This window comes from Salvelinus fontinalis, chromosome 7 (assembly GCF_029448725.1).
Source record: "Salvelinus fontinalis isolate EN_2023a chromosome 7, ASM2944872v1, whole genome shotgun sequence".
In the NCBI taxonomy this organism is placed as follows: domain Eukaryota; kingdom Metazoa; phylum Chordata; class Actinopteri; order Salmoniformes; family Salmonidae; genus Salvelinus; species Salvelinus fontinalis.
In genome coordinates, this window is record NC_074671.1 from 44,815,981 (window position 1) to 44,829,384 (window position 13,404).

Consider the following 13,404-nt stretch of genomic DNA (forward strand, 5'->3'; position numbering starts at 1 on the left):
CCTGCTGACTAGAGAGAAACAAGATTTGTTTCTGTAAAAAACGGCTACTTTAAGTCTTAGTTTCTCAACAAGCTCAGTCATATGCTTTGTAAACTATAAGTCATTGTCAAACAATAAGTATTTGAAGTATGAGTATGCATCCTGCAGACATTAACCCTTGACTTTGGGGGTGACATTACTCTTGTAATCACTCAGCTCAGCAGATAGTCAATGGTGACCTTGTCCCGTCACATGCTGTCAGCTTCAAGCACAGGGTCCGTGACAGTGTAATGACTAGCATCAACTTCACTGGCATCCTTGGAGCTCTCTGTCCTTGCAGTCATAGATGCTCAGTTGCAGACCAGCAGATTGTGTTGCAGACCAACTATGGTGTGTTGTGATTATGCTCCGTATAAAATGATATAATACTGATATGTTTTAATATGTGATCATTGTCATCTGTCTCTCTCTCTCTCTCAGAGATGGACTCAGTGCGGATCTTGCTTTATTCTCTCATCTTCCTGCTCAGCGTCTTTGGCAACCTTCTGATCATTGTGGTCCTGACGGTCAACAAGCGCATGCGCACGGTCACCAACTCCTTCCTGCTTTCGCTGGCGGTCAGTGACCTGATGATGGCAGTTTTCTGCATGCCCTTCACACTCATCCCCAACATGCTGGAGGACTTTATCTTCGGAGCCGCCATGTGTAAAACGGTCACCTACTTCATGGGTAAGATTGTGACCGTCTGCAAAGCAGTCGCACTGCACAAATTCACCAATTATTAAATTGCATCTAATCTACATTGCAGTCGAGCATCAGATTGCAATATTATATTGGTGTAGTTACTGACATGGGCAACACTTATCCAGGCATTATGAGATTTGGTGCATGTGTAACGGTCCTGACCTGTTTTATGTTGTTTTTGTATGTGTTTTAGGTCAGGGCATGTGTTTTGGGTGGGCAGTCTATGTTATCTGTTTCTATGTTGGTTTTGGTTGCCTGGTATGGCTCTTAATTAGAGGCAGGTGTTTTGCGTTCTCCTCTAATTAAGAGTCATATTTAGGTAGGGTGTTCTCACTGTTTGTTTGTGGGTGATTGTCTCCTGTGTCTGTGTCGAAGTTATACCATACGGGATTGTTTCGGTTTGTTCGTGCGTTTATGTAGTCTGTTCCTGTGTCAGCGTGCTTCGTGTATTTGTAAGTTCGTTTGTTCAGGTCTGTCTACATCGTTTTGTTATTTTGTTAGTTATATCAAGTATAGTTCGTTTTCGTCTTTGTCTGTTTTGTTTATTTAATAAATCATCATGTATTCACAACCCGCTGCGCCTTGGCTCGATCACTACTCCACCTCTTCTTATGAAGAGAGAGAGGAACGCCGTTACAGAATCACCCACCATTCCAGAGCCAAGCAGCGGAGTAAATGGAGTAAGGGACAGGAAAAGAAGGAGCAATGGACATGGGACGATGTATTGGACGGAAAGGGTTGCTACACTTGGGAGGAGATCCTGGCTGGTAGGGATCGCCTCCCATGGGAACAGCTGGAGGCACTGAGGAGAGCAGAGGCTACCGGAGAGAGGAACCGGAGCTATGAGGGAACGCGTCTGGCACGGAAGCCCAAAAAGCCCGTAAGTAATTCCCAAAAATTTCTTGGGGGGGGGGCTAGGAGGTAGTGGGCCAAGGGCAGGTAGGAGACCTGCGCCCACTTCCCAGGCTTACCGTGGAGAGCGGGAGTACGGGCAGGCGCCGTGTTACGCAGTAGAGCGCACGGTGTCTCCTGTACGAGTGCATAGCCCAGTGCGGGTTATTCCACCTCCCCGCACTGGTAGGGCTAGATTGGGTATTGAGCCAGGTGTCATGAGGCCGGCTCAACGCGTCTGGTCTCCAGTGCGTCTCCTCGGGCCGGCATACATGGCACCTGCCTTACGCATGGTTTCCCCGGTTCGCCTACATAGCCCGGTGCGGGTTATTCCACCTCCCAGCACTGGTCGTGCAACCGGGAGTATTCAACCAGGTAAGGTTGGGCAGGCTCAATGCTCAAGAGTGCCAGTACGCCTCCACGGTCCGGTATTTCCGGCGCCACCTCCCCGCCCCAGCCTAGTACCTACAGTGCCTACACTACGCACTAGGCTATCAGTGCGTCTCCTGAGCCCAGTTCCTCCTCCACGCACTCTCTCTGTAGTGCGTGTATCCAGTTCGGTGCCTCCAGTTCCGGCACCACGCAAAAAGCCGCATGTGCGTCTCCAGAGCCCTGAACACACTGTATATTCTCCCCCTACTAATCCTGATGTGCTTGTCCTCAGCCCGGTGTCACCAGTGCCGGTACCTCGCATCAGGTATAGAGTGGGCTTTGAGAATACAGTGTGCCCTGTCCCTGCTCCCCGCACTAGTAGGAAGGTGCTTATCCTTAGCCCGGTGCCTCCAGTTCCGGCACCACGCACCAGGTCTACAGTGCGCCGTATCCGGCCAGAGCCATCCGTCTCCCCAGCGCCATCTGAGCCATCCGTCTCCCCAGCGCCATCTGAGCCATCCGTCTCCCCAGCGCCATCTGAGCCATCCGTCTCCCCAGCGCCGTCTGAGCCATCCGTCTGCCATGAGCCTGCAAAGCCGCCCGTCTGTCATGAGCCTGCAAAGCCGCCCGTCTGCCATGAGCCTACAGAGCCGTCCGCCAGACAGGAGCCGCTAGAGCCGCCCGCCAGACAGGAGCCGCTAGAGCCGCCCGCCAGACAGGATCTGCCAGAGCCGCCAACCAGACAGGATCTGCCAGAGCCGCCAACCAGACAGGATCTGCCAGAGCCGCCAACCAGACAGGATCTGCCAGAGCCGCCAGCGAGCCATGAGCTGCCAGAGCCGCCAGCGAGCCATGAGCAGCCAGAGCCGTCAGAGAGCCATGAGCGTCGAGAGCCGTCAGCCCGCCATGAGCGTCGAGAGCCGTCAGCCTGCCATGAGCGTCGAGAGCCGTCAGCCTGCCATGAGCGTCGAGAGCCGTCAGCCTGCCATGAGCGTCGAGAGCCGTCAGCCTGCCATGAGCGTCGAGAGCCGTCAGCCTGCCATGAGCGTCGAGAGCCGTCAGCCTGCATAGACCTGCCAGAGTCCCTCAGCCAGGATCTGCCAGAGTATATCAGCCGGGACCTGCCCCTTGTCCCGGTGCTGCCCCTTGTCCCGGTGCTGCCCCTTGTCCCGGTGCTGCCCCTTGTCCCGGTGCTGCCCCTTGTCCCGGTGCTGCCCCTTGTCCCGGTTCTGCCCCTTGTCCCGGTGCTGGTCCTTATCCTGGTGCTGCCCCTTATCCTGGTGCTGCCCATTGTCCCGGTGCTGCCCCTTGTCCCGGTGCTGCCCCTTGTCCCGGTGCTGCCCCTTGTCCCGGTGCTGCCCCTTGTCCCGGTGCTGCCCCTTCTCCTGGTGCTGGCCGTTTATTTAGGGGATGTGAGTTTTAGGGTGGTCATTGGGAGGGGTAGACAGAAGCGTTGGGTGACTATGGTGGTGTGGGGACAGCGTCCAGAGCCGGAGCCACCACCGTGGTCAACTGCCCACCCAGACCCTCCCCTGGACTTTGTGCTGGTGCGCCCGGCGTTCACACCTTGAGGGGGGGGTTCTGTAACGGTCCTGACCTGTTTTATGTTGTTTTTGTATGTGTTTTAGATCAGGGCATGTGTTTTGGGTGGGCAGTCTATGTTATCTGTTTCTATGTTGGTTTTGGTTGCCTGGTATGGCTCTTAATTAGAGGCAGGTGTTTTGCGTTCTCCTCTAATTAAGAGTCATATTTAGGTAGGGTGTTCTCACTGTTTGTTTGTGGGTGATTGTCTCCTGTGTCTGTGTCGAAGTTATACCATACGGGATTGTTTCGGTTTGTTCGTGCGTTTATGTAGTCTGTTCCTGTGTCAGCGTGCTTCGTGTATTTGTAAGTTCGTTTGTTCAGGTCTGTCTACATCGTTTTGTTATTTTGTTAGTTATATCAAGTATAGTTCGTTTTCGTCTTTGTCTGTTTTGTTTATTTAATAAATCATCATGTATTCACAACCCGCTGCGCCTTGGCTCGATCACTACTCCACCTCTTCTTATGAAGAGAGAGAGGAACGCCGTTACAGCATGACAGCTTTGTAGACAGGCTGGATATTACTGGCCTGGAACTGTCACATAGATCTGAAAGCAATACGTTACATATTTTCAGTATTCTTACAAGATATCAGAGCATAATTAGGTTCTGGAGTCAATAATCTTTAAACAGTGGTTTGAGAGGTCTCTTCCTAGTGACATTCTGTTTTGGAGTCGTAACAATACCCAAAGGGGAATTAACTGTAGCTCTTTTATGCTGAGGTCAGGGTGGACACAACCCATCATGCCAGAGCCAGTTGGAGTGTCATATGTCCGCAGGAGTGGGACTTACGGATGAGCTGGCCCTTCATCAGGCTGAGCCCAATGGACCACAATAGCTCCCTGAGTCAGAGAGAGAAAAAAGAGAGGCGAGAGTGAGGGGGAGTGAGAGAGAGGGGGGAGAGAGGCAGACAGAGAACAAAAGAGAGAGAGAGAACAAGAGAGAGAAAGAGAGAGAGAGAGGACGTTTCAAATTTCACATTTTATTTGTCATGTAAGGGATAAACATGGCATACACTGTCCAAGAAAATGCTTATTTGCAGGTTCCTTCCCGACAATGCAAAAACAATAAGAAATACAAAAATATAATAATACAAACATAAAGTAAATGGCTCCGTAAAATATATTTGTTAAATTTATAGTACAGGACAGCACATTTTACAGTCCAACATGTGTTTTGGGGAAGGGGGGATTGGGGGGCAAGTGTTTAATTGTGAAGAATTTAGCAATCATAATAAGAGTCTGGTATCAGCAGTTGCGATGTTTGTGTAGCATGAATGTGTGTTGTCGTAGAAATTCATTCTGAGAGAGACTGTCATTTCTTCAAACAATCATCCCGACACTGTAGACTGTTGGGCCGAGCAGCCTAACCTTTACAGAAATGCAGAGGTCTTTATATAGCTGACACTAAGAATGCTACACTAAGAATGCTTAGTCATGGCTGGTTTCACCCCTCCCATGCAGATTGGGGCATCATAAGCCACTCTGGGTTCATCCTGTCGTTATCTTCACGGGGTGCATTGTTTTAATCCCCACCAGGCTTAGTCTCCCAGATGCAAGGATGATGCTGGAGGACATTGTGGTAGTGGATGGAGTAATTCCCGTACCAGGCTGTGATGCAACCGGTCAGTACGCTCTCAAGGGTACAGCGATAGTTTTTGGAGAGGAGCCAGTGTGGCAGGCCAAATTTCTTCAGCCGCCTTAGAAAGTAGAGACGCTGTTGTGCCCTCTTGACAAGAGTGGTGGTGTTGTTGGTCCACTTCAAAATATTAGCCATCCAAATACTAGGAAGACGAGGCCGTGTAGCCCGTCTTTTCAGCCAAGCTTGGAGTCATCCTTTTCTTCCTCTCCTTCATCACTGGTGTTGCCTTTGGTCATCTAGGGTCAGGAGCAACAGGTAAGCCCACTGTGTTGGGAACAAAAGAGCGAATGTAGTATTGCAGATTCGGGAGGCTGAGAGATATGTGTGTATCTTCCAATTCATGATCCAGAAATCTTTGCCAGTGGTAGGAAATTATTGAACAAACATTCTGAGCTAACAAAGTAATCATTAATAGCTATTTTAAAAAACTAAGTCGAGCAGGAACCAGCAACACCTGCTCCCTTCTCAGCACCCCCATATTATCTTATCATAATAAAATGAAGGAAATGGATAGAGAGAAAGAAAGAAAGAAAGAAAGAAAGAGAGAGAGATCCCCTGTCTAACTCATCTAAAGCCATCACTTAAACACTTGCTGAATCAAACTTATTTGAACAGTTTATTTATTTCAGACATTGTATAAGAACAGCAGCAGGACAAAATAATAGCAGTTATCAATTAATGTTTGCTGTATTGATTAAATCAAACACATTAAATCCATCAGAAGTAGGGCTGTAGCGGTCATGACATTTTGTCAGCCAGTGACTGTCAAGCAAATAACTGCCGGTCTCACGGTAATTAATCCCAATTAACATAAACACATTTAGAATCCCCTGGCTTCTATGCATAGCCTACAAGCCACAGATTTTTTTAACCCTTTATTTAACTAGGCAAGTCCTTTAAGAACAAATTCTTATTTTACAATGACGGCCTACCCCGGCCAAACCCTCCCCTAACCCGGATGACGCTGGGCCAATTGTGCACCACCCTATGGGAATCCCGATCACGGCCGGTTGTGATACAGCCTGGGATCGAACCAGGGTCTGTAGTGATGCCTCTAGCACTGAGATGCAGTGCTTTAGACTGATGCGTCACTCGGGAGCCCAAAAATTGCTGACCTTTGGAACATATACATTTTAAAAAGTCGAATAAATCCATGTATTATAGGCTACACGATAGTTCAAATCCATTATTTAATTTAGACAAGTCTAAAGACATGTAGTCTATTTCAGAAGAACAGAATGGCATACTCTGAGTTGTCCTTATGTTAGGCCCTGATCTGGCTATGCCATATGGCTGTGGGCTACACTAGTTAATTTAGCGGACAACATTTGCTTAGAATTCCATGGAATTATTTTATATTATTTTATTGTATGAAGAATACAATTGAACATAGCTGAATGAAATAGGGAGCGCAGACGTGCGCACTCCCTATTTTATGTCATACAAATTAATTGAGGGAGTGCGCACATGCGGCTATTCTGTGTTGAGCGGTTAACAAAGAGACAGGTACTCTTATATGCTTAATTTACAGTTATTTATCTAACTTTAGTTGTGAAATAAATGTTGGGATATATGTTTTGATTGTTAATACATTCTAAGGCTGCATGATGCAACTCTATTGATGCTTTTTTTAAAGTCGCATGAAAGGCATGAGCTCTGCTCAAGGACCCCTTGTACAACATTCTGATGAAAGATCATCAAAAGTAGGACCCATTTTATGATGCTATTTCATATATCTGTCGAACATGTTGTACTAGTTGTTTGCGCCCAGATTTTGGGTACTCTCTCGCTATACCTAAGCTGGATGTCGTAATGAATGTCGTAATTATTTGGTCAGAGTAGTTGGAGTGTCATAAAAATATCCGCACATTCTGGGAAAAAGATGCTACGTTATCACAATGTATAACCACTGATTTCAGCTCTAAATATGCACATTTTCGAACAAAACATAAGTGTATGTATAACCTGATGTTATAAGACTGTCATCTGATGAAGGTTTATGAAGATAAGTGAAAATTAATATATTTTGCTGGTTTATTCCCTATCGCTAACGTGCCTATTGCTATCGCTAACGTGCCTTGATGAATGAATGCGGTAGTGTGGTATGCTATTGTAGTAAGCTAATATAATGCTATATTGTGTTTTCGCTGTAAAAAATCGGAAATATTGTCTGGATTCACAAGATGTTTGTCTTTAATTTGCTGTACACCATCGATTTTTCAGAAATGTTTTATGATGAGTATTTAGGTATTTGACGTTGGTGTCTGTAATTACTCTGGCTGCTTCGGTTCTATTTCTTACGGTAGCTGTGATGGTAGCTGCAATGTAAAACTGATTTATACCTCAAATGTGCAAATTTTTCGAACAAAACATAGATTTATTGTATAACATGTTATAAGACTGTCATCTGATTAAGTTGTTTCTTGGTTAGTTTGGTTGGTTCTTGGTTAGTTAGGTTGGCTTTGTGCATGCTACCTGTGCTGTGAAAAATGTCTGTCCTTTTTTGTATTTGGTGGTGAGCTAACATAAATATATGTGGTGTTTTCGCTGTAAAACATTTTAAAAATCGGACATGTTGACTGGATTCACAAGATGTGTATCTTTCATTTGCTGTATTGGACTTGTTAATGTGTGAAAGTTAAATATTTCTAAAAAAAATCTTTCGAATTTCGCGCTCTGCCTTTTCAGTGGAATGTGGGAGGAGTTCCGCTAGCGGAACCCCGGTGCCAGACAGGTTAAGTTAATACAAATGTAACCATGTTTTGGAAGGAGATCGATATCTGGTCCACCCACATAACATTCAGCCCGTAGATGACGCCAAAATATAAACCTAGATATTCCTGTCTAGCTCCATAGATAACTCATTATATCTACAACCTTGACTCACTAATGCCAAAGTCCCAGCACGTAATATAGCTTGTTACACGGACACGTCATTCAATCTGATCATCCGCACAAACTACCTCACTTTGTTGCTCACATGACTTGATCCAACCCTGTTCTCACTCTCCTCCATCCCAACCAGGCTAAAACCTATCTATCCCATAATACTCACTGCACTTGATGATTGCGAAATATCTTCTTTGCTTGGCAACAAGCCAAGCATTTGTACACCACATGTCCAGTGGTGATAATAAGTTGACATGATGATACATGTAGACACCACTGTAGCCTAGTTATTTTCAGGGGAGAATAAATGTAATTAATCTTTTTTTTGAACAAAAAATATTTAGGATGCCAGCATTTCCCTTAGCCATGACTGGAATATGTAATGTATAATCATATCCCACTCTCACATTGTTTGTTCGCCACTATTGTATTAAAGGCACAGTCAACTTAGTGTATGTAAACTTCTGACCCACTGGAATTGTGATACAGTGATTTATAAGTGAAATAATCTCTCTGTAAACAATTGCTGAAAAAATTACTTTTGTCATGCACAAAAAAGATGTCCTAACCGACTTGCCAAAACTATCGTTTATTAACAAGAAATTTGTGGAGTGTTGAAAAACATGTTTTAATGACTCCAACCTAAGTGTTTGTAAACTTCCAACTTCAACTGTAAAAGAGATTTGCAGTTTTCCCTGGCGTGACCAACATAATTGACAGACTAATTTTTTACATTTAAACTCGGACAAAACAGAGGTGCTAATTCTAGGTCCCAAGAAATAAAGATATCTTCTGTTGGATCTGACAATTAATCATGATTGTTATACAGTCTTCTCAAATCAAATTGTGAAGGACCTCGGCCTTACTCTGGACCCTGATCTCTCTTTTGCTGAACATATCAAGACTGTTTCAAGGACAGTTTTTTCGATATATGTAACATTGCAAAAATCAGAAACTTTCTGTCCAAAAATTATGCTGAAAATTAATCCATGCTTTTGTCACTTCTAGATTAGACTACTGCAATGCTCTACTTTCCTCGGCTACACAGATAAAGTACTACATAAACTTCAGTTCGTGCTAAATACGGCTGATAGAATCTTGACTAGAACTAAAGAATTTGATCATATTACTCCAGAGCTAGCCTATCTACACTGGCTTCCTGTTAACTTCTACTTCATCACAATCCCGGATCCGGGAGCACCCCCATCAGTAAAAAAGCTGACTAGCATAGCCTAGCATAGCATCACAAGTAAATACTAGCGTCTAAATATCATTAAATCACAAGTCCAAGACACCAGATGAAAGATACACATCTTGTGAATCCAGCCATCATTTCTGATTTTTTAAATGTTTTACAGGGAAGACACAATATGTAAGTCTATTAGCTAACCACGATAGCAAAAGACATAACTTTTTTTCCCACCATTTTTTTCCTGCATAGGTAGCTATCACAATTTCGACCAAATAACGATATAAATAGCCACTAACCAAGAAACAACTTAATCAGATGACAGTCTGATAACATATTTATTGTATAGCATATGTTTTGTTAGAAAAATGTGCATATTTCAGGTGTAAATCATAGTTTACCATTGCAGCCACCATCACAACTCTCACCAAAGCAACTAGAATAACTACAGAGACCATTGTGTATTACCTAAATACTCATCATAAAACATTTCTGAAAAATACACAGCGTACAGCAAATGAAAGACAAAGAGCGAAAACACAATATAGCATTATATTAGCTTACTACAATAGCCAACCACACAGCAGCATTGATTCATGCACGTTAGCGATAGCGAATAAACCAGCAAAAGATATTACATTTTTCACTAACCTTCTCAAAACTTCATCAGATGACAGTCCTATAACATCATATTACACAATACATATAGAGTTTGTTCGAAAATGTGCATATTTAGCGGCACAAATCGTGGTTATACAATGAGAAAAGTAGCCAAGCTGCCAAAAATATGTCGGGAGAAATCTTGGGAGAGGCACCTAGTCTAATCAGTAACTAATCCTAAACTTGACAAAAAAATACACATTTTTAACTTCTACTTCAAGTAGAAGTTAAAGTATTACTAACTACAAACCTCCCTAAAATGGTTTCACCGGAATCTGGCAACCCCATTTAGCTTTCGCACTACAGCTAGGCTAGGCAGTAGGTTTGTATTTGAGGTGATAATCTGTGAGGTGAAAACATTCATTTGCTTTGTGATTTGTTAGAAACTATAAACGACTTGTCAGGTCAAGTGCCCTGGTTCTTGTATACACTGTAACAAGCACATCGAAGATTTGTAATATGCTGAAAAGTGGCCAAACTAAGTTAATCTTATTCAGGCAATGGGCGCTGCCATCTTTGACTTTGTTTATTTGTGTCTTATAGTCAATGGCGTTCTGGGATTAGGGAGTTTTCATTGGTCAAACATAAACAAACATGCAATCATGAAGATTTTAGCCGCTGTTAGCTTAGCTGACACGTACCTCTATAATATTTCATTTCTCCCTTGTCTCCCAGAGATGTGGAACATTGTAAACAAGTCTAGCTGTTAGGTTGCAAATTTATGTTTAGTTTTTTGTCAGCGCAACCTGTTTTTTAGACTGGTTTATGGAATGAGTTTGGCTGTGGATGTGTTCCGTGTGATGCTTGGATGCTAAAGTTTGCATTTACAATAAAATGTAAAATTGAGGAATAAAGTTGTGAAAAGCTTTATTTTCCATCAGTACGTAATATTTTTTTAGATGCTTTTCAGACAACAACGCCATTTAGATGTGCTTGTTATATGTAGACGTTCTGTTCCAATCACATATTTGTGATGGTACGCTGCAGGGACCATTCAAAAATTATCACAAATATGTGACCGTACGCTTGAAAAGGTTAAAGGTCCAATGGAGCCATTTTTATCTCAATATCAAATCATTTCTAGGTAAGAATGAAGAAGTATCTTACTGTAATTGTTTCCAATTAAAATAGACAAACAGAGCTTCTTAGCAAAGAGCAATTTGTCAAGAAAGACTTTAGCTAGGACTGTCTGGGAGTGGTCTGAGTTGTGAGGGGAAAACTGAATGCCGTGGCTGTGAATACAGAGTTTTCTGTCACCTGCCGCCCCTCCTGAAACCTTTTAATCAAAGCTAAGGATTCGTATGACATTCTGCGCATGTGTTATTTTACATACACTACATAGCTGCTGCTCACACTACCTCTCTCTTGATTCCCCCTTTTCTGTAGCCTACAGTATGTCTGCCTCATATTCCTGAACATTTTGAATAAGTAAAAACCTGCAGCGATTTGAATGAACTTTCCCAAAAATATATATTGAAGGCTATACAACCTTCTCTGTCTGGTGTATTGCAATTGCACAAGCAGGACACAGTCCCTTAACATCGCATTGGAGAAAAAACAATCACTGATGATGTAGGCTAATCTTATAGTTTCTGCCATATCGTAGCCACTAGCCAGAGTTCCTGAAAAAAGAACACCCCTACTTTTGACTGTCCGTCTGTCTCCAGCTTAGCCAATGTTCGGAATGATGATGAAAAAATAACATCAAATCGCTTGTGATTGATATGCTACCTAGTTTAGAGGAGCATCACATCAACACATCCACGCTAGACATCAAAAACAATGAGAAAACACAAGGACCTCTGTTGTTTAGGATGGTGACCAGCCATACGGTAGCTGTCAATTTATGAACTACAAACCAATTCAAGGCCACCCCGTGAGGAGACTTTGCAAGAATTCTACTTGGACTGCTGAAATCCCTTGTTGTGGAGAGTTGAAGACCTTTGGTTCCAGACATGATATACGTAAGAGAATCCATCTCGATATCACCTATCTTTACCCTGATTGTGTGTAATCTGTATCTGTTGCTTTATTATTACTATCTACACTGAACAAAAATATAAACAAACATATAAAGTGTTGGTTCCATGTTTAATGAGCTGAAAAAAAAGATTTCTGAAATGTTCCATATGCACAAAAAGTGTATTTCTCTAAAATGTTGTGCACAAATGTATTTACATCTAACTCAGAAATATAATAAGTGTCTTTTCTCTGTCAACTGCATTTATTTTTAGCAAACTTAACATGTGTAAATATTTGCATGAACATAACAAGATTAAACAAATGAGACATAAACTGAACAAGTTCCACAGACATGTGACTAACAGAAATGGAATAATGTGTCCCTGAAAAAAGGGGGGCTCAAAATCAAAAGTAACAGACAGTATCTGGTATGGCCACCAGCTGCATTAAGTACTGCAGTGCATCTCCTCCTCATGGACTGCACCAGATTTGCCAGATCTTGTGAGATGTTACCCCACTCTTGCACCAAGGCACCTGCAAGTTCCCAGACATTTCTGGGGGGAGTGGCCCTAGCCCTCACCCTCCGATCCAACAGGTCCCATACGTGCTCAATGGGATTGAGATCCGGGCTCTTCGCTGGCCATGGCAGAACACTGACATTCCTGTCTTGCAGGAAATCACGTACATAACGAGCAATATGGCTGGTGGATTTGTACAGGCCAGAGTCCAGAGTACAGGCCTCTGTGTAACGCTCATTCCTTAGTCGATAAACGTGAATCCGACCATCACCCGTGGTGAGACTGTACTGCGACTCGTCAGCTGGCCTACACGCCTTCAGTCCAGCCTCTCTCAGCCTATTGCGGACAGTCTGAGCACTGATGGAGGGATTGTGTGTTCCTGGTGTAATTCGGGCAGTTGTTGTTGCCATCCTGTACCTGTCCCGCAGGTGTGATATTTGGATGTACCGATCCTGTGCAGGTGTGGTTACACCTGGTCTGCCACTGTGTGGATGATCAGCTGTCCGTCCTGTCTCCCTGTAACACTGTCTTAGGCGTCTCTAATGTCCATCATTTATGTCCAAATAGCTATTTTTGTAGCGTGTTTGGTAAACAAATCCAACGTCAGGAAGCGCGTTCACTAAAAGCTGACGAAATGTCCAAAAGTTTCGTAACAGTCAGTAGAAACATGTCAAACGATGTATTGAATCAATCTTTAGAATGTTTTTAACATAAATCTTGAATAACGTTCCAACCGGAGAATTACATTGACTTCAGATGAGCGATGGAACAGAGCTCCCTCTCATGTGAACGCGCATGGTCAAAGAATGGTCAGGTCATGGCAGACCTGACTAATTCCCCTCTCATTAGGCCCCCCTTCACAGTAGAGGCATCAGACAAGGTTCTACAGACTGTTGACATCTAGTGGAAGCCGTGGGAAGTGCAAACTCCTCCATATCTCGCTGTGATTTCAATAGGAACTTGGTTGAAAATCGACCA

The 13,404-nt window shown here is 43.7% G+C and overlaps 1 protein-coding gene across 1 annotated transcript in view; it reads left to right on the forward strand.

Annotated features, from left to right (window-relative positions):
* LOC129859510 (cholecystokinin receptor-like) overlaps positions 1-13,404 on the forward strand; it is a 45,230-nt gene that overhangs the window by 13,501 nt on the left and 18,325 nt on the right. Inside the window, exon 2 of the mRNA XM_055929375.1 lies at positions 460-708. Coding sequence (XP_055785350.1) covers positions 460-708 — 249 coding nt within the window. The remainder of the gene's footprint in view (positions 1-459; positions 709-13,404) is intronic.